At 43.1% G+C, this 22237-nt stretch overlaps 1 protein-coding gene across 2 annotated transcripts in view; it reads left to right on the top strand.

Annotated features, from left to right (window-relative positions):
- The first annotated feature begins 1041 nt into the window (after positions 1 to 1041).
- ST6GALNAC5 (ST6 N-acetylgalactosaminide alpha-2,6-sialyltransferase 5) overlaps positions 1042 to 22237 on the top strand; it is a 105347-nt gene continuing 84151 nt past the window's right edge. The window contains exons 1-3 of one of the 2 annotated variants that reach the window (XM_029618252.1): positions 1042 to 1124; positions 1232 to 1321; positions 2117 to 2335. In XM_029618252.1, coding sequence (XP_029474112.1) covers positions 1307 to 1321; positions 2117 to 2335 — 234 coding nt within the window. In that variant the 5' untranslated portion in view covers positions 1042 to 1124; positions 1232 to 1306. The other variant, XM_029618253.1, reaches the window with a different exon arrangement.

Here is a 22237-nt window from a genome sequence, read left to right as displayed (position 1 = left end):
AGAAGGGTGACCAAAATGATAAGTGGCATTGAATGACTCCCCTATGAGGAAAAGCTAAAGAGATTAGGGCTGTTCAGCTTGGAGAAGGGATGGCTGAGGTGGGATATGATAGAGGTCTATAAAATCATGAAAGGACTTGAACGGGTAAATGTGAAATGTTTATTTACTCTTTCAGATAATACAAGGACTAGGGGGCACTCTTTGAAGTTAGAAAGTAGCACATTTAAATCAAATCAGAGAAAATTCTTTTTCGCTCAATGCACAATTAAGCTCTGGAATTCGTTGCCAGATGATGTGTTTAAGGCAGCTATTGTAGCTGGGTTTAAAAAAGGTTTGGATAAGTTCCTGGAGGAGATGTCCATAAACTGTTTTTAATCAATAGGGAACTGCTTGTTGCCAGCATTTGTAGCATGGGATCTGTTTAATGTTTGAGTACTTGCCAGTTACTTGTGACTTGGATTGGCTGGAGACAGGATGCTGGGCTTGATGGACCCTTGGTCTGACCCAATATGACATATCTTATGTTCTTATGTAAAGAAGCTGAAAGGAGGATGGGGATCACAAGGCATGCTGTGGTGCTTGGCCCTGCTATGACAGCCAGCTTAGCACTGGTCTCACATAAAATTGAAAGTGAAGAATTGTGCTTTACCTTTCCAATCAAAGAATCTGAAAACTCCAAACATATTATCAATGAAAGGAAAACAGGCATTAAATGCACCAAATTATCCAAATGGAAGTAATTGGCTAAAAATAGGACTATAAAAGAAACGTGTGTAATCATATTGTCACCCACTGTGTAAATTCCATCAGGTAATTGGTGCATTAGGGTTACTGTGCTATATAGTGTGCAGGGTTTCCAAGCAGGCTTTATTTAAAACAAGAACATTACAAGATTACCTGTAATACTTTTAGAAGGCACTTTCATATCTTTGTTTTTACTCCCATGGTGATTGATATGAACGGAAATGAAAGAAAAGTGCAGTAAATAGGAAGAAGGCAGGAGAGCCTGGGTATCTGCAGGCGGCAGATATATGCAGGCTCGTTTTCCCAGCCACCTGTGCGGGTGAGCGCTAGGACCCCGCAGGCGGCGGCGGCAGAGAGCGGGCGCACAGATCACGGAGAAGGTCCAGTTTTAATTCTGTCTCTTATCTCTGCAACAGCAGCGCCTTCTCTGCCTCCTGCCCGGCTCCTCTTTCTAAACCTCTCACCGGCTTTTTTTTTTTTCTCCCAGAATGGAAGCAGTAAATCAAAAAGTGGACTCAGATGCGCAAGCCTGAGAATTTTTCTCTTCCTGCTGGTGCCCAAAATGAAGACCCTGATGGTAAGTGAGATGTTGCCACTAATTACCCGAGCGCTTACCCGTGCAGAAAAAAACAAAAATACAGGGGCTGGGAGAGGCAGCTCTATTTGATGAGGGGAGCGCATGCTTTTTCATGGGGGATAGGGGTGCATTGTCTGCAAAAGACATTACAAAAATAACCTTTAGAAAACTTTCCAATCAATCTGCCTTGGTTTATCGGCTATTTGTAGGCTATAGGCAGACGTTATGTATATATAGATATAGGTTAAAAAAAAAAAAAAAAAGGAATTGCTGGATCCCTGAGTCTTAGAACCGGCGAGTTTCTTGTCATCGTAAAAGATGCTCAGAACTAGATCGCAGACTATGACAAAACGCCGGATATAATAGAAACATGGGAAAACGTCTGGACTTTTTGCCTTCTCCGTAATTGAGCTGAAACTTACAAAAACTAGAAAATCCCACAGATACCACAACCCCAGCAGAATAACGAGAACGGCTTGGGATCAGAGTTCCCCAAAAGAGACGCACAAAGTCAAACTGCTTCAAGCCCATGGACTGCAGTGTAAGCAAGTGACATGTTCATAGCGAGGACCTTCAGTGGCGAGGGGAAAACTGCCAAGGATCGCTCTCTCTCTCTCTCTCTCTCTGTCATTGTGATTATTATCTACCTTAGCAAGGCTTGGGCAAAGGAAATCTGGAGAGAGAGAGAGAGAGAGGCAGAGTAGTGTTAAATCCTTTTTTTTTGTTTTTGTTTGCTTGCTTGGATTGCAGGATTGTGTCACAATCATCTTTTTTTTTGTCTTGTCCCTCCTGTAGCATCATGGGGTGGCTGTGTTTTTAGTGCTCACCACCATGTGTACCAGCTTGTTGATCATGTATACCAGCAGCAGCAGCCACAACCAGAAGGATCAGCCCCATCGGCAGCAGACGGAGAGTGGGAAAGAGAGCCAGAGGAGCAGGCAGCAGCAGCAGCAGCAGCAGCATTCCCTGCCCAGCCCCGGCTTGGACGGGTACATCGGCATCACTGACCACAAGGTAAAGGAAGCGTGGAGCGGAAGGAAAGCTTCCGAGAAGCAGCCGGGTGGGGGGCTGGGCTGGGCTGGGTCTGAAGTGGATGGAAACGCGCTTGGATCGATGCAGCCGCCTTTCTCCCGCTCAGCTGCTGTTGTTTGTCTGGATGGGAGGCTGTGAGTCACTCTTAACCGGCTCTGCCATCACCTTCCCCCCCCCCCCCCCCCTCCAGGAAGGAGCAAAGGCTGAAGGGGAGGGGGACGGTGGATGCGGAAGGTGGGAGTTTCAGGAGGCGAGGTGCGGTTTTCAATCAGGTCCGGCCCGCTCGGTGGCCAGGGGGGAGGGGGGAGGGGGGGGTGTCCCATTAGAGCAATGGGAGGGGAAGCCGAAAAGGTCAGCACCATGTGGCCCCGCTCCACAGGAGCAGCTGTCAAACAGGGCGGATGCTGGGAAGAGGCATGAAAGGAGGAGTCTGATGCAAGTGAGGGGGAAATCTGAACGAAAAGGAGCAATTTTATCAGTACACACGTGAAGAAGTGGTAGCAGCAGGAAAGGGAGCGTTTAGCTTAGGGACCCAAACATATAAAACTAAGTTCCAGCGTTATGACGCCATATTGAAAATCTATGTGCAAGCCTTGTGCATTTGTTTCAAAACAAATGGTAATCCAAACCGAAAAGTAACATTTTTGTTTCATTTTATTAAATCCAAAACAAACACAAAATGGCCCTGAAACACCCCCCCCCCCCAAAATTAATTTTAGTTTCAGAAAAGTGTCCACTATTTACCAAAACAAATAAAAATGAATGTAAATGAAGAAACAAAGCCCCCCCCCCCTCCAAAAAGAAAATCAGGCCAAAAATAGAAAAATGAACAGAAATGAAAATTTCAGCAGCCCACATCCCTACTATTTACTTTCTTGCATTTTTTATATAAATATTGACATAACTATAAATGACTACATATTCCTGCTGGTATATCATAATTACAACAATGCCTGAAATTCTTGAACTAAAATTGTTACTATTGGTTATTGTAACTCCCAAATAAACTACTAGTGCTATTAAACATTTGTATAGCGCTACAAGGTGTGCACAAGGCTCTGTACAGTCCCTGCTCCATGCAACTTACAAAGCATAAAGAGGCTGTGGGTTAAAATCAACAAGGGACAGAACCAGCTGGGCAATTAGGTGGAATTAATTGAGGAAATGGACTATTTTATCTAACTGAGCAAAGCTGCAGAAAATTAGGCCTCTGCCTTCTAAAAAAAAAAAAAAAATGTATGTAGGAGAAATAGAAAGTGGGGTGGGTGGGACTGGAAGTTAAAAGTCAGCTTTTCAAAGCAAAGCACGCAAGTGCCCTTAAGACTCCCGCCAATCTGCCAGCCTTTCTATACTTAACTATCCTGGGGCCAGTGCTGCCAGGGCTGGCTAAAAAGATGTTATATGAGACTAAAACTTAGCATTTTGCTATTTAATGTAGCAGGGTTACTTGTTCAAGATAAATAATAACATGGGTATGCTTCCTGTTCAAAAGAGCTTATAAGCTAGGTTTGAGCACTGGGTACAATATGGTTGTACTGTTAGTCATGGGGAACTGGAGGAGGGATTTGAACCTGGTAATCTTGTTGTGTTTCAGTTTTTCGCTCTAGCAACTGGGCCTCACACCCATTCGTAAAGTAACATCTCTTATTTGGTACCGGTTAGATTTAAGAAACTCTCTGGCACATCTGATGTAGATCAGTCATTCCCAACTGGTTTGGTTTTCAAGCTATTTGCAATAAATATGCATGAGATGTATTTACATACTTTGGAGAACCAGTATTTGCAAATCTGTTTCATGCATGAAATACTGGTATAGATAGCTAATAGCCCTGGCCTGTACTCAAACAAATGCACAACAAACAATTCAAGGCATTTTAAGAGAGACTGAGGCATGGTCAAGGGACTGGCAGCTAACATTTAACTGCATAAAAGTGCACTCATGGAAACGGGACACACAACTCCAAAAGAGCAGTACATGATGAGCGGCGCAGTAATGATGTGCACCAAACAGGAGAGGATTCATGGGATGATCCTATTCAGGGACCCAACTTTTTAAGGTGGCAAAAAAGATCTCTCAAAAAAAAACCTAAAGTTGGAGCTGTTATTGCCAAAACATGAAAGTCAATGCAGCTCCCAGCAAGATGCAAAACAACCTATAAAATGAGATTGCATGATGCCAGAGAACATCACCCCCTCCACAGTGGAGCCAAAGAAGAACAAGATGATCAGGGAGCGAGGCCACAGTAGCAACATCACTCCCATACACCTGAAGGAGAGAGAGCTGGGAGCGAAAGCTGTAGCAGGACTGAGCCCTCCCTCCTCCAATCTGCCAAATGATCCCCAGGCCTCCACCCTACCCCTCTTGCTCCCCCTCCCTCCCTCACCCCCAGTTGGCAGGAGGAGAGTGGTCTCTGCTGTCCAGCTTCAGTCTCCTCATTTGAACTGCATTATGCCCTGTAGTCTACTCTTGCCAGCATCCTAGTTCAAAGCTCAGGGCTGAAGCCAACTGATAGAGGGGGCAGCCGTGGGTAAGTGCTGCTCTGCTTCTGCTGGCTGGCAAGGGGCAGGTAAGGGGGAGCCTGGGGATCGATTGGGGGACGGGGAGAAAGGGGTTGCTCTTTTGGGGGCCTGGAATGAAAAAAAAAAAAGCAAAAATGTTCCCCCTTCCCTAACAAAATGACTGGCAGGGGGCTTGCAGTGAAATTATCATCATTGCCTTGTCACTCTGCTTTGCTCTAAAAAATAGACAGTGGCAAGAACTGGAGGAGTACTAGGATGAATAGGGAGAAGAATTACCAACATGTTGCTTCTGTACAAGTCATCTGCATTATTGTATCTTATTCTTGAAGCTGCATCTTTTCAAGGATATAGAAAGCAGTGGCAGACCAGAGAAGGGTTACCAAAACGGTGCAGGGTCTGCACCACGAGTCTCCGATGGACCTGGAAGGAGCAGGACACTGCCATCATCAGTGGCAAATTACTGTCCAGCCAGGGAAAGATGAAAGGGGTTTGGGAAATGTAGTTACAAGCTGAAGGGGACCTTAGCAGAAACAGGAAGTCCCACCCAGAATGAAAGGAGCTGGCGCACACACGTGTGTGTGTGTGTGGATCTGGAAAAAAGAAACAAAACACCACCAGCAGAGTCCTCATGTATTAGGACAGCAAACACAAAAGTTACTAAGAATACACAGATAGTCTAAAAAGGATATCATGGAGATATTAAGTTTCTAGGTTTGGCATAGTGTTGCTGCGCACGGAATTAAACGAGTGGTGCTAGAATTACTGTTCAGCAACAGTTTTACAAAAAAATATGAACGTATTCAATTTTCAGATGGTTGCCATTAACAGCCTGCTACTTGCAATGTGTATAAGTCATAGATGCCAGCTACGTGGGTGCTCTGGGTCCCTGATCACCTCAATCTCAGATCTACCTCCCTTCTTCAGTCTCTCCTCTCCACTGTCACAAGTCGGGGAGATGCAAGAGCAGACACAGGAGGTAGATCAGATATCTGGGGGTGTACAAGCACCCAAAGCACCCATGAAAGCTGACACTTAGGGGTGGATTTTAAAAGCCCTACGTGCGCCGGGCCTATTTTAAAAAGGCCTGGCGATGCGCGTAAAGCCTCGGGACACGTGTAAGTCCCGGGGCTTGCAAAAAGGGGCGGTCTGGGGGTGGGGTGGTCCGGGGCGGGACCAGATGTCTCCGATACAGCGGCCATTGCAAGTGCATGCAACTTGCGCCTGCCCAGAGGCAGGTGCAAAAGGAAAGACAAGGGTCAGGGGGGTTAGAGTAGGGCTGGGTGGGGGGCGAAAGGTTGGGGGAAGGGGTGAGAAGGTCAGGCTAGGGGGAAGGGAAGTTCCCATATAGGCCACTCCGATTTCGGAGCGGCCTGGGGAGGGAACGGGGGAAGGCAGCGCGGCTCGGCGCACGCAAGGTGCACAATTGTGCACCCCCTTGGCACGCCGACCCCGGATTTTATAACATGCGCACGTGTTATAAAATCAGGCGTACATGTGTGCGTGCCGGGTAGCGCGCACACATGTGCGCCCACGTGCAACCTTTTAAAATCTACCCCACAATGTCTGAGAAGGTGATGTTTTCTAAATAACAGGGATACTCTGGCTGGTCAACTGGGTGCAGCTGGTCTCCTTTTAATTATTCCTGAGAAGGGTATCACCTTAACAAGTACTCTAGAATAGCAATATGAAAGTAGCCTTCTCCAGAAGGATACTGCTGTATTAATTTACATGGCAAAGCTAACGCAAGGAATATTTCTAAATTCCCTCTCACTTGAAGCTTTTGTTTCATGCAGTAAGCTCCGGAGCAAGATGAATTTATTTCTCTTCTGCCAAGAAAGCTGCTGGGGGACTGGATGGAGAAAGGAATGATCACTGGCTCTAGTAATGTACTTTAAAACACAATGCTAAACATATTTTTCATAAATTTGTTGAAGCAGCTGTCCAAGGAAAGCAACTATCTGCCATGTTGAGTAAATAAGGAGAGCAGTGGCACATGTTAAACTTGAGAATTCAAATCCAGTCTGATGGTTAACAGATTACTAAACACCCTCCCTTCCCCCCAAAAAAAAAAAATTCACAGAGTTACTTACTAGGGATGTGCATTCATTTAAAATGAATACGCAAAACGAAATGAATAAGGCCAATTTGTTTCATTCGGGAGCCACGAAACAATTTGTTGCATTTGTTTTAAATGGATGCATTGGGCCTAGGCCTAGGGTCAAGGCACAAAGCAGAGGCCGCAGCCTACACCCAAACGCAATGCCAGGGTCCGGCCTGGAGGCTGGGTTCCAACACCTGGGCCTCGGCCTGCGGGCAGGCTGAGGCCCAGAGTCCAGGCCTCGGAGCAGCTCCAATGCATCCGACGTCGTCTTCTTTTCTTCTTCAACTAACACCAGAGCTAATTAATTCTGGCATGACCCCAGCAGATGGCGCCATTTTGATGTACGGCAATGCCATACATCAAAATGGCCACTGCCGTCCACAAAGTCAGTTGGCTTGCAAAAGTTTGAAATAGCACCTTCCTTTATCCAAGGACTTAATTTTCTGCAATTTCTGGGAGAGAAAAATATTCCACAGGAAAAATTGTTCAAGAAAAACATGTTGCGAATGGTGCCGTACAACTTTGGCTACGATTCTTAGATTTAGCATTATCAGTCAAAAGTCCCACAGACTTTCTTCTAGGCGTTTTTGCTTGCACCAATGTTTTGGACTCTTTATTTTCCCCCTTTTAAAGGTACAATAAATTAAATCTTTGAGAAAGGGCTACATTATTTCAAAACCGTATAAGAAATTGGGTAGCAAGATGTTTTGTTCTTGTTTTCCTTTATGCCTTTGTCCAAAGCGTAAATCTAGACTTATCAGCTGTGAGCAGGAAGGGCAGAAAGAAAGGTCAAATAGAGAAACCAAGTGTTAGGTGCTTCAGGGAAGAAGTTAAAGGAGACAAGAATTTGGAAAAGATTTGTGGGTAAACATCACTTTTTCATTTAACCTCGCTCTGCAGATGTCAAACTTGTTTTATTTAACTATTTCCTTTTACCTTTAACATAACTTTTTAAGCAAAATTTTAGAAAAAATTAATAAAAAGTCAGCTATATTGAAGGTACGATCCATTGAGCAAATATGTTTCTCTTTACATCTAGTAAGCCAGGCTTGAGGTTCCTGACTGAATCCTAAATCTAAAATATAGACAGATTAGTAGAATATTTAACCTCAATTACACATGCAGAACACAGACAGACCCTCACCAAATACAGAATAAAGGATCACAAATTAGAACCAGCAATATGCAGACAAAAACTGAAATGGAAACCCCAAGAAGCCAAACTCTGTATGCAACAATAGAAAAACAGAACCACCATTCCTCATAAAACAAATAAAATCAAGAAACATAAAGCATCAATTATAATAGTAAAATCATACTAATAAAAGAATATTTTAAAATTACCGACAAATAGAATAACTTCTATTAATTGGAGTCATATACATTTAAAATTTCCCAAGCCCCAATAATATATTTCAAAACAGTACACATATCAAATAACACCCAATAATTAAAACTAATAAGGATTAAAAAAAAAAAGCCACTGCTGTCCATACTTGGGAACTCTTGATTACCAGTCACCCGGAGATTGTCAAGGATTAGGGGAATACATAGGCTTTATCCTCTCTCTCTCACACATACTCTCATGGTCATTCTCTCTCACACATATACACTCTCACATTCACATACTCTCATACACACCCACAAACTCGCATACACCCAGCTCTAAGACCCTCTACCCCCCCCCCCCCCCCCACACATACACAAAAGCTCTTACTCCCCCAGATTCCCTCAATCACACACAGGCTTTTACCCACACAGACTCCCAGGCAGACACCCATTTGTTCTCATACACAGACCTCCAGGAAGGCACCCATACATTCTCTGACACATACATACAGACACCAGGCAGGCACCCATTCTTCCTCACACACACACAGACAGACCCCCAGGTAGGCACACATTCTCTCTCTCTCACACACACAGACAGTCCAACAGGCAGGCATCTCTCTCTCTCTCACACACACACTCACAGACCTCCAGGTAGGCATCCATTCTCTCTCTCTCTCTCACACACACACACACATACAGACCCAAAGGCAGGCACCCATTCTCTCACATACACAGACAGTCCTCCAGGCAGGCACCCATTCTCTCTCACATACATACACACACAGACAGGCCTCCAGGCAGGCATCTCTCTCTCTCTCTCTCACATACACACATACACACAAACACAGACCCCCAGGCAGGCACCCATTCTCTCACACATACAGACAGGCAGGCACCAATTCATTCACACAGACATACACACACAAGCTCCCATTCATACACATTTATTTTATTTATTTATTTAAAGATTTTTTATATACCGGGGCACGTTAGAAACATCACCTCGGTTCACAATTTAACGTAACATAGCAACAAGCTTTACAATAATTTAAAGTATAGTAACGAGACAGATAACACATACACACAATGAAGGCAGGCCCCCTTCTCTTTGTTTTGCTGGCAGCCTCAGACACCCAGAACAGGTGCATCAGCTCTTCTCTCCCTCAGCGCAGCGTTCTTAAAAGTAAGGGCTGTGTCAGGGAGTGAGGAAATGGCTATTCAGCCGCATGCACCTTTCCCCGCGGTACACGGAATGTCCCAGCTCACTGCTGCTGGAGGCGCCCCCCACGCTCTAGATGGCAGCGGGCCTCCTGCCGCCGGATGGGATGGGCACCCCTGGCGGCCACGGGCCTCCTTCTCTTCTGCCGTGGACGGGATGGGCTCCCCCGGCAGCAGCGGGCCTTCTCTTCTTCCTGGATGGGATGAGATCCCCTGCCCCCAGGCGCCCCCTACAGCCTGGTGCCTGGCCGCTTTGACCCCCCTGGCCCCCCCCCCTCGTTATGCCACTAGCTACAGAGACCAAGAGCACATGCTCCAATTCAGCCCGATGCTGCTGGCCACAGTTGTTGAACTTGTGACCAGTGAAATATCTCCCATGTCATGCTCTGATCCTCTTACAACTACTTGAATACTTGGATATGCATGGAATATAAGTTTTTAAAATAAATAAATACTACTATTACTAATATTTCTATAGTACTACTTAACATTTCTATAGCGCTACTCGACAATACACAGCCCTGTACAAACAACACACAAGAGACATTTCCTGATCAATAGAGCTTACAATCTAATTAAGACAAACGTATATGTCGACAGACATTTGTTAAAATTAGTTAATGAAGGCTGAAGGTGGATCAACAGGCTTAAGATCTAAAAGCAGCATCAAAAAAGTTGGGTTTTTTTTAATGGGATTTGAACAAGGTGAGAGAGAGAGCAAGAAGCATCAGCTCAGGAAATCTATTCCAAGCCCATGGTGCAGCCATGTGGAAAGCGCAGAGTCAGGAGTTGGTGGTAGAGGAGAAGGGCATAGATGGAAGTGACTTGTCTCTTGAGCGGAGTGCATGAGGGGGAGTTTAGAGAGAGGAGATGTAGTGAAATAGGGCAGAGAGGTGGCTGGGCAAAATTCAGGTGAATACTGCCCTTATTCGAGCTATGACTAAATTGGCTGAAAGAATTGTCATGCATTGTTAAAATTTTGATACATACAATAAAGTTGTGACTTTGATGACATTTTTTGGCTAAATCATTTAATTAAAATATTACACAGCAGGCCATGCAAAAACCAAAGGGGTAGATATTGGGGTGATTCACATACTATGTCTTTGGTTTCCAAAGATCACCTGTAATACTAGTATTAAACAAGGCATTGTGAACTTGCATATTAGTATTTCAGGTAATCTTATGATTACAGAAGTGCAACCTTTACCTGCTGGTGGATACCTTGGTAGAGTAGTGAAAGCTGCATTCAGCATTATGTTAGCCGGAATAGCAGGAAGGGCTGATTTATTAAACATCTGGGAAAGCAGAGGTCCCCAACGTTATCCGGTATGCCTTTGAGAGGCACCGCTTCCTTTTCATTTCAGCCCCAACCTGGTCATGCCATTGTGCACGTGATGCCCTCCGTTGTAAAAAGTACAATCTGTCCAGCCTGGTGTCTCAGGACAGCTATAGTAGTTTAGAACAAGAAATAGCCAGGATGATTCCCTGTGGAGCTGGTGTAAATTCAATTAATTCTGCTCCCTGTTACTTCCTTCTTCTCACCCTGCACTCTGAGTGACCTACAAGGTCACCCATTCCCCTTAATAGACTCAACATAGCCTCTTGGAGAGCAAAGCCGGGGAATGCTGTAACTGAATGTGAAACTGTACTTTTTATTTGCTACGTGAAGAAACAAAACCAGTCTTTGGCATCTGCATCCTACATCTGTCAGTGTTATGTGACAGATGTATTATTTTGATTATCCGATGTCTTCAGATTATAGCAAACCATTTTTAAGAAAGGCGAGTATGCATCACGTATAATTCAAAAGTGTAACATCTAGACTGGCTAATCAGATGTTTATAGCTCCACACAGTAGTCCTGAATCGAAACATTTCAATACAATTATTATGCATGGTTGCTGAGTTCTGAGATTCAAATGTCTTGCCTTGTCATAAAAGGAGATACTAAACAAATAATACGTGCAAAGAAATGATAAGATACGCCAAAATGTTTGAACATTTCTGATATGCTTTTAATAATATTAGATTGAAGATGTATGGAAGTGCTAAAAATTGTAGCTTTTGACACTTTTGGAATTTTTTTCTTCATGAGTTTGAATATAGAGCTGATTTGGTTGTAGGAATTTGGCTTCTTTTTAAATGATAATCTCTGATGTGGCAAAAGACTCAAGATGAAGTCTCATTTTATGCAGGCCAAGGGCAGCTTTTGTACCAAGGGAACTATTGCCTTATTTATTTCTTTCATTCATAAACCATCCAATATTATGGCTCATAGCAGCTAATAAAACAAAAGTAAAATATAAGTTGAAACAATAATTTTGCCAATCCAAACACAGTACAAAATACAAACGAGAACAATCACAGGATCCAAGAACATAAGAAATTGCCATACTGGGTGAGACCAAGAATCCATCAAGCTTAGTATCCTGTTTCCAACAGTGGCCAAGCCAGGTCACAGGTACCTGGCAGGATCCCAGGGGGTAGATAGAATCAGCAATGGATTTCTGCAACTCCATCTACCCATCTACCCATTGATGTTTGTTATATGTAAGGGCTCCTCCCAAAAGTTAATTGTATTTTTCCTAGTTCACTAAGTTATCTGTTACATGTAAGGGCACCGCCCAAAAGTTTTTGTTTATTGTGAACCGATGCGATGTGCGAACGGATATCGGTATAAAAGAGATGTTAAATAAATAAATAAATAAATAAATAAATATTGGTTTATGGACTTTTCCTCCAGGAACTTGTCCAAACCATTTTTAAACACATCTACAGTAATAGCTTTTACCACATCCTCTGGCAACAAATTCCAGAGCTTAATTATGCATTGTTTTGTTTTGTATGCAATATTGTAAGGCACCCTGGATAAGAGTGCCATATAAAAACCAAAATAATAATAATATGCTATAAAGTGAAAAGCAGGTAATTGATTTTAATGTTTCAGATTACCAGGGATGGATCATTTTGGAAAGGCTGGAATAGACAGCAAAACAGAAAGAAATAAGGAAAGAACTGTCCTAGGTAGAGAGAGAAGGAGTTATTTTCTGTTCTGTTATTTTGGCAATGCTTGATATTTCTGTCTTTGTATGTTTATTCTCCTGTATATCTGGGGACTCGAGACCATTATCTTTGATTTGAAGGGTGAGAATCAGGGAAAAAGAGGGCAGAGGCATTCCTGTGCCTGTGCGGGGACAGAGGGGGAGGTGGCTTGTGAGAGGAGGAGGATACCAGCAGCATTCTCAGTGTGTAACCAAGTGTCAGCATAGAAAACCTCTATGGATTTCTCTGTCAAAAGAGCAGGCCAGATGTGAATGTGTTTGACCGTCTGGTGTGACATCCTTGAGAAGGAAGCAGTGACATTTTCTGATCTCATATGAGTAGAAAGATGTTGTTTTACTGTATAATCAACACACATCAAAGAGTGCAAACAATATATATATATTTATTTACTTATTTATTTATCAGGAGAGTTTATTGAAAACTGAAAAACCAGAAGGGAAAGAACACATAACATCAGTTCTCCAATATTTATGCTGCTAGATGAATCTTCTCTTCTAGATCTCTAGAACTGATGAGCATAAACTGACTATATTTAGCCAGATAGTTAACATATTAGTTTGATAATTTACTAGGTTAAAGTTTTGTTTTCTGCTTATAGTCTGTCTTTTATTTTCATTTATTTGCTTGTGATATATTTATGTTCTTGATCAGGTGAGGGAAGTGACGAGTGAGGTGATCAAATTTGCAGGTGACACAAAATTATTCAGAGTAGTTAAATCACAAGCGGATAGTGATAAATAGCAAGAGGACCTTGTGAAACTGAAAGATTGGGTGTCCAAATGGCAGATGAAATTTAATGGGGACAAGTGCAAGGTGATGCATATAGGGAAAAATAACTCATGTGTAGTTACATGATGTTAGGTTTCATGTTAGGACTTTCCACCCAGGACAAAACATCAATGAAATCTTCAGCTCAGAGTTCTGCAGCAGTAGAAAAAGCAAACAGAATGAAAGGAATTATTAGGAAGGGAATGATGACTAAAACGGAAAATGTCATAATGCCTCTGTATTGCTCCATGGTGAGACCGCACCTTGAGTACTGTGTTCAATTCTGGTCGCTGCATCTCAAAAGAGGTATTGTTGACTGGAGAAGGTATAGAGAAAGGAGACCAAAATGATTAAGGTGATGGAACAGCTCCCCTATAAGAAAAGGCTAAAGAGGTTAGGGCTGTTCATCTTGGAGAAGAGACCACTGAAAGGGATGGGGGTGTATGATAGAGGTCTATAAAATCATGAGAGGACTAGAATGGGTTAATGTAAATTGGCTGTTTACTCTTTCATATAATACAAGCACTAGGGGGCATGCCCTAAAGTTAGCAAGTAGCATATTTAGAACAAATTGAAGAAAATTCTTTTTCACTCAATACATAATTAAGCTTTGGAATTCATTGTCAGAGGATGTGGTTAAGGCAATAGCTACTACTTATTAACGGCATTAGTAGCAGGGATCTATTTAATGTTTGGGTACTTGCCAGCAACTTGTATCTTGGATTGGTCACTATTGGAAACAGGATGCTAGGCTTAACAGACCCTTAGTCGGACCCAGTATAGCAACTTCTTATGTTCTTAGCTCAGGAGTGGCCAATTCTAGTCTTCGAGAGCCAAAAACAGGTCTGGTTTTTAAGATATCCAATATTAATATGCATGAGATAGATTTGCATGCACTACTTCCATTGTATGCAGCTGTATCTCATGCATATTCATTGTGAATGTTCTGAAAACGTGGCCTGTTTGTGGCTCTCGAGGACTGGAATTGGCCACTCCTGTTCTAGATTATTTGTGTAAATGATTTATGTAAACATCTGCTTTTATATTTTTGGACTAAATACTAAGTTATTCAGATTTGTCTCTGGTTTGTCTCATATAAGAATATACTACTCTGAAGTTAAATTGTGACTGGGTTGCATATCAGAAGTTTGATTTTGTAAATCTAAATTGTAATGAAATGTAACTGGATGGTATCAAATCCCCCCCCCCCCCCAAGAAGAACTAACAAATAGTATAATTGAATTTGGTTCTGTTCTGTTTGATTTATCAAACAGGGAATCAACCAAATGCTGTCTAGATTGAGGTTCATTGCAATTAAGATATTCCTCTAAAAAGTGCCAGGAACAGTAACTAGTTATTTGGATAGGATGTTCCAAAACAAGAGGACATGATATGAGGCTCCAAAGGATAAACTCAAGAGTAATATCAGAAAATATTAATTCCTGCAGAGGATGATGGATGCCTGAAACAGACTTTCATAGGAAATATTAGAGGCAATAAAAATAGCAGAATTTAAGAAAGGCTGTGATAAGCACAGAGGGTCCCTCACCACTAAGAAGTAACGGAAAGATCAACTGGGGTCTTATGGTGTGCAACAGGAAGCGGTGTGGACAGACCGGACAGGCCCTCTGGTTCTCATCTGCTGTCATATTCTGTGTTTCTAACAGGGATTTACACATTTTTTTTCATTTTGTTTCATAAGAATGTGCATTAATTTTAATGTGCACCAAACAAAATACTGCTCAATATTTCATGATAGGGAACACTATCACGTAACAAAATTCCCCCAAATGAACTCCACGCCCCCAAAAACCCCCCAATGCAAATGTTGGGTTTGCACACACTTGGTTTTTTGTTGCTTTGTTTGGCTCTTCCTTGGTAGCTTAGAAAGAGTGAAAGGAAAAGGTAAATCACGTTGTCCCCTGCCCGTGGGAATTTGCTGTCCATCAGAATTTGCTAAGTGTGTCTGTGGAATTCAGTATTAGGTACATGTGCTGGTGGTACCAAGAAAAGGGCACGATTTTGGGACTGCGTTTATATCAGAAAATAAATTGCAACTACCCATGCTACATTTTACCGGAGGCTTTCAGTCTCCGGAGTGAGGCACTGATTTCTTTCTAAGTGAAACTGATGGGTGGAGGTCGTGACAAAGACATTTTGATTGGTTTTGATTAAAGAAGCTCAACGGAATTAAAAAGAATCACATTTTTCCATATTTATATCAGACTATGGCCCTGATTTACTAAACGTTTTTCCCATAGACACAGAATGGGAGAAATGCCTTAGTAAATGAGGCCTATGATAGAAGATTACAGCAAGATCCATATTTAGTAACTTCATAATTCCCTTTCTATTGTCCCTTTGAAAGGAGAACATGAAGGATACAGAAACGTTCAAAATTTCCAATCCATTAAAGTAAGATGTGCATTTGGAGACAACTTATTGAAAACAGAGCAGGGGATTCATAATCCAGCATCCTTTGGCTAATTAAAATTCTATACTGTTGTGTGCAGTGTCTTCATGTTTTATTGCTTTAGTAATTACTTCTAACATTTTTCTTTATGAATAACAGCTTTAAGCCGCTAAAAAGGATGTTTTCCAGATCCAGCATGTATTGACAAACAGAGACGTTAAATACCATGATTTTCTGTGACTGGAGGTAATTTAGCAGCATTAATTCCTTCTGTAGTGTGTGCCCCTCTGCAGCCTACTTAACATGCTGCATTTCGGAGCATGCTCGTGGCCAGTCCTAGGTATTCTGCTGCCCTCTTCCCCACATTCACTGGTGCTGCAAGCAGCAGGGAAGCAAAAACCCATGCCAGAAAGGAGCAGATTATTAATCCTACTGTCATAAGAGGTCAGCGATCGAGTTGAATCCCTAATTAAAGAAATATAAGAGGCAACCTGTGCCTTGGGAAAGGGAGACATTATATGAAACTGTATCCACAATTCTGGAGAGGGATTTTAGTCTTGCATTATGTTTGACTCTTCAACCTTGATACCAAGGTAAAAGACTTCTTCTACTTGGGTTATGATGTATGACTTTCTTGGGTTATGATGTATGGCTTTCTTGAAGAGAAAGAGCTTATTACGTGCTTCCTACTATGGGAACAGCATGGTAGGCTGCAAAAACCACAGCCCTGCTGCTAGGGTGAGGGCTTGACCAAGTTAACGTTTGGGTTTTAATTTCCCAAAATAAGGCATATAAATTGCTGCTTGGGCCATAAATTGACCGGAGGCCCAAACCTTACATTGGAATGTTAATTAAGTTTGCTAGCAAGCACTTAGAGCTTTAAATTCAGGCTGAAGTTTGTCTCTGCTGTCAATCCTCTCCCAACCACTTTGTTGTAGCTGCCTTTAAGGATCCCGATAATCTAATGATTCTGTAATTACTTGCTCTGCTGATATGGTAAAGCCAGCTCGCTCATTCCTGTGACAGCAACAGACATATACGTTTCAATGAGTTTCAGCTTTGATTACCCAATGCCACTGACAGCAGTACACTGTTAAGAATACAGAGAACTACGTATGTTTCTGGAGATACATTTATCAAGTCATTGCCTTTCAAATAAATATGTATAAATATAGTCAAGGCATGTAAATACCTTAACGATTAATATCTTATTAAACTAGTGCGCGTGTGCAATGGTCTTTACAAATGTTGCCCCCTCCCTCCACCCACCACGGCTTGAGGACAGGACCAGCCCCCTGCCAAGCCTGGGTATAAAACAAACTCGGGTTATTTCTAAACCACCTGCCGCTGATAGCATTTAAACAGAAATATGTACTGCAACGATGATCAGCTCTATGCAAAAAAGGTGTCCAGTATTGTTTTTATGCGTTCTAAGTGATTTGTGCGGGTAAAGTGCCAAGAGTAGTAAAACGTGGAGTCTTGCAGCATGGCAGCCATTGCAGGCCCGCCAATGTAGAAGGGAAAATGGCATCGGCAGGCAGACCGCAGGTGATGCCTTTCTCCGAAACGAATGCAACTTTATATATTTGGGGCTCAAGCACCAGTTACACTAAATAACAATCGCCCGACATTTAGAATCTTTTCATCATTTTGTTTTTTTTGGGGTTTTTTTGCATTTATCGCTACGCACGGTACCCATAGTTTCTCGCTGTTTCACAGCCTCTCTGTGTGTCAGGTCAGTTTCTTGTCTCCACTACCCGGGATGCTTGATGCCTGGGGTCCCCTTGCAGAACCATCAGCAACATTTGCATCCACTTGGCCTTTGTGAACGTAATTGCATCTCTCTTGGGCATCTTCCCCAAAAGACATTTGCTTCTTTGGAGCCAGTCCTGGACATCCAGGCTGGAGTATTCCATTATTGGCAGCAGCTGCTGCAAAGCCTGCCAGTCCCATTTTAATTGGGGTAGATGGCAATGTATAACTATGTCACAGTCAATTAGTGTCAGGTTTCTGAACACAAAAAGTAGCAGAGGCTGATGATGATTTGGTTGTTTTTATGTTTTTGCCCAAATATTCTGGTGGATGAAGCAAAAGAAAAAAAAAAAAAAAAGAATTCAGCGTCTTACCCAGAAGTACGCAGAGCTTATTTCAACCCTTTCTGTCTTGTTGCATGATGCCTTGCCTTTAAGATTTCTTGCAAATGACACGTATGCCCATTATGGAATTGGCAACACGAGTCAAATATAATCCAGCAATCAAGAATTATTACAGAGATTATATATTAAGCCCTAGTCTCACCAGTTGTTTCTTTTCTTTTCTTACACTTTGTTTTTTTTGCACCTTTTAAAAAATATATTTTATTCATGCATTGGTGCTCCTTACGATAGTTTAACTTTGACAGAGATTCTCAGAAACCTCTTAATCTCTGTCTCTTAGCACAGCAAAACCTTTCGCTTATGATGGATAACGTTATTCTAATATTTTGCAATTATCTTGTTATGGAAAAGCATAAACGAGTCAACGGCATGCTACGATATACTAAAACATTGTTCTTTAAGTACATTTTCAACTGAGTATAAATGTAGTTAGTTGGAGCCTAATATTCAAAAACTATTGGCTAATGTGGCCTATTCAGCTAAATTATACTGGATAAGTAGTTATCCAGATTAAAAAAGAAGCATTTTTGGGGCATTGGGTTGAGTGTGGAAGGGAATAGGAGAGATAGTGGAGAGCAAGGGGCCTGTGAAGGCAGAGTGAAAGGGGTCTGACCAGAGGAGTAAGGAGAAAGACAGAAGGGACACTCTTACAGTGTACTTTTAGGGGAATTCAGCTCAAAATATTTAAAACTCTGCAACTTTTCTGCATTATATTTAAAATTAATTATTTTGACCAATATAAAATTTGCAGAAGTTTGCAGGATTTAACATATTTCTTTTTAGCAGAATTTTAAATTTTTGGGCACAGAATTCCCCCAGGAGTAATGTTTTTTAGATAGAACTTAACAACTCTCACAATATCATTTGATCCAATTTAAAGAGGAAAAATTCATAATGAGAACTAGAGTCAAATGCAGAGGACGAGTGCGTGGGGTACATTTGTGCGCGCTACCCAGCGCGCACAAATGTACACCCGATTATATAACATGTGCGCGCTGCCGCACGCATGTTATAAAATCCGAGCCCAAGGGGAGCCCCGATGGCTTTCCCTGTTCCCTCCAAACCGGAGCGGCCTTGGAGGGAACTTTTTTTTTGCTCCCCCCACCTTTCCCTCCCTTCCCCTATCTAACCCACCCCCCAGCCCTACCTAAATCCCCCCCCTACCTTATCTCTGGCAGGCGTAACTTGCGCGCGCCAGCAGGCCATGCCCCGACACAGGCTGCTGTGTCGGAGCACTCAGCCCTGCCCCCAGACTGCCACCACGCCCCGGACACGCCCCCCGACTGCGGCCCCATCCCGCCCCTTTTTCGAAGCCCCGGGACATAGGCACGTCCCGAGGCTTGCGCGCGCCGCCAAGCCTATGCAAAATAGGCTCGGCGCACGCAGGGGTAGGTTTTCTGGGGTAACGCGCGTATCTTACGCGTGTAACCCTTTGAAAATCTACCCCATTGTGGGCCAGATTTTATAACATGCGTGCTGGCGTAGATTTGTTTGCGCAACCCGGCGCAAACAAATCTATGCCCGATTTTATAACATGCGTGCGCTGCCGTGCGCATGTTATAAAATTCGGGGTTGGCGCATGCAAGGGGGGTGCACACTTCTGCACTGCGCATGCGCCAAGCCCGAGGGGAGCCCCGATGGCTTTCCCTGTTCCCTCCAAACCGGAGCGGCCTTGGAGGGAACTTTTTTTTTGCTCCCCCCCCACCTTTCCCTCCCTTCCCCTATCTAACCCACCCCCCAGCCCTACCTAAATCCCCCCCCTACCTTATCTCTGGCAGGCGTAACTTGCGCGCGCCAGCAGGCCATGCCCCGACACAGGCTGCTGTGTCGGAGCACTCAGCCCTGCCCCCGCACTGCCACCACGCCCCGGACACGCCCCCCGACTGCGGCCCCATCCCGCCCCTTTTTCGAAGCCCCGGGACATAGGCACGTCCCGAGGCTTGCGCGCACCGCCAAGCCTATGCAAAATAGGCTCGGCGCACGCAGGGGTAGGTTTTCTGGGGTAACGCGCGTATCTTACGCGTGTAACCCTTTGAAAATCTACCCCATTGTGGGCCAGATTTTATAAAATGCGCGCAACCCGGTGCAAACAAATCTATGCCCGATTTTATAACATGCGCGTGCCGCCGTGCACATGTTATAAAATTTGGGGTTGGCGCATGCAAGGGGGTGCACACTTCTGCACTGCGCATGCGCCAAGCCCGAGGGGAGCCCCGATGGCTTTCCCCGTTCCCTCCAAGGCCGCTCCGAAATCAGAGAAACCTTGGAGGGAACTTTTTTTTTCGCTCCCCCCACCTTTCCCTCCCTTCCCCTATCTAACCCACCCCCCCAGCCCTACCTAAATCCCCCTCCCATCTTATTCCACGGAGTTATGCCTGCCTCTGGCAGGAGTAACTTGTGCGCACTGGCCAGCTGCCGGCGCTCGAACCTCCTGCACGGCTGCTATGCTGGAGAACTCAGGACCGCCCCCGGACCGCCTCTTTTTCAAAGCCCCGGGACATACACCTGTCTCAAGGCTTGCGCGCACCTCAGAGCCTATGCAAAATAGGCTCGGCGCACACGGGGGGTTTAAAGGGTTACGTGCGTAACCCTTTGAAAATCTATCCCATTGTTTTTAACAGCTCACCATTCTAATGTGCATGCCTTGTTCACCAAAGAAGACTCAGTTGTAGAATGCTAACGAGGACCTGAACAGTAATGTCCTGTTTCTTAAATTCACAAATCCTGAAAACAGACTTTCTGATTCAGCATAAACCTTGGGAGAAAGCAAAACAAACAAACAAACAAACAAACCATTTTTAACAAAGCTGTAATCTTCCTCTTGCAAAAAAAAAAAAAAAAAAAGAAGTGTGCACATCTTCTTAACAGGCAGACAAAAACAACGTTTGGCCGGGAGAACAGCCTTGATTGCAGTATTCTATTCCCAGCAATCGCTGGGGCAGCTTGCCACTTTTGAAGCACTTAAATCCCAAATCCCGAAAGAATCTTCAGGAAGTAGAACAATCAGTACCTGGATCTAAGTAGAAATGTATTGGCCCCAATACCAAATACTCATTTGCCTGTCTTAAACAATTTGTTCAGGCATTGCTCTGAACTCTCACAGGAGATGTACTGATGGTTAGGACAGAGCAAGGACAGCTCTCCTTGAATAGTTGTAACATTCACCCAAGCACGGTTCTGGTCATTTTATTTTGTTGATTTCTTGAATTTATGGAGTGCCTTTCCATGAAGATCAAGGCAAAAAAAATCAGTAAAATAATAATAAAAATATCATAAAATGTTTAAACAACCATGGACAAATTAGTAAAACAGCATATAAGAAAGCCTTTAAAAATATATGCCTCAGGTTGATATATTTTACATTTTACAGTCACACAATTTCTTTATTAACACCATCACATTTCCTTAAATAAAAATAATACTGGAAGGGATCATTAACACCTGACTTCTACAGTATGTTATAGGCAACCACCCCAATATTCAGGCTTTTATTAAATTCTTTTACCCCATTGATTGCTTTATTGGGCTTCATAAAACAGTTAAAAGTATGACATCCCGCCCTTCAAAGAAAGCAGCATTACAGCATATGTTTCGAAATTTTTTTAAAAAAAGACGAGCTCCATTTCAGCTGTTTCACGCTGGCATTCTCCTTTGAAATTTCTCTGTAGGAGTATTTCTACCTTAAGGGGTTGGGGCTGCCAGTATGCAGGGATGGGCCACCACTCTGATGGTTTAAAAAATAAAAAGCTATGGAGGAGATTCTTGAGTACAGGTCGATAAGAACTTGGAAGCAGGCAGTCTCGGTGATTGCCACGTCTTAGGTTTGGGTAGGAGCAAAACGGAAAGGAAGTATTCATAATGTTGGGACTTCAAAGGGACAGTCTTTGGCTAGGAAAAATATTTTTTTCCATTAGAAAGTAAAGCCGATTGAAAGACCAAAGCAACAAATTCAAGAATCAGAAAGTCAGAAGTGGGATTTGAACCCACGACTCCATCAGGAGTCCCAAACACAAATCACAGAAAAGAGAGAAGCGCATTAGACCACTCAGCCATGGAGGCATCTGATAAGTAAACCTGACATCCATACTTATATATTATTTTTTCATTTAATGTTGCCTGGCAGTTTTCACCTCTCTCTCTCGACAGACATGCCTCGTAACATTCTTGACCTTATTCAATCCTACCTATTCCATGGTGGAGAGGAGCCTGTCCTCAACAGACATTTTGCTTTGCTTCTGGCTGACAATCTGAACTCCTAAACATATAACTGTGGATGTCAAAGCGGTTCCGGTATTTCAAGAAATGTTTCAA

This window comes from Rhinatrema bivittatum, chromosome 10 (assembly GCF_901001135.1).
Source record: "Rhinatrema bivittatum chromosome 10, aRhiBiv1.1, whole genome shotgun sequence".
NCBI lineage: Eukaryota > Metazoa > Chordata > Amphibia > Gymnophiona > Rhinatrematidae > Rhinatrema > Rhinatrema bivittatum.
This window is presented reverse-complemented; position numbering and strand designations above follow the sequence as displayed.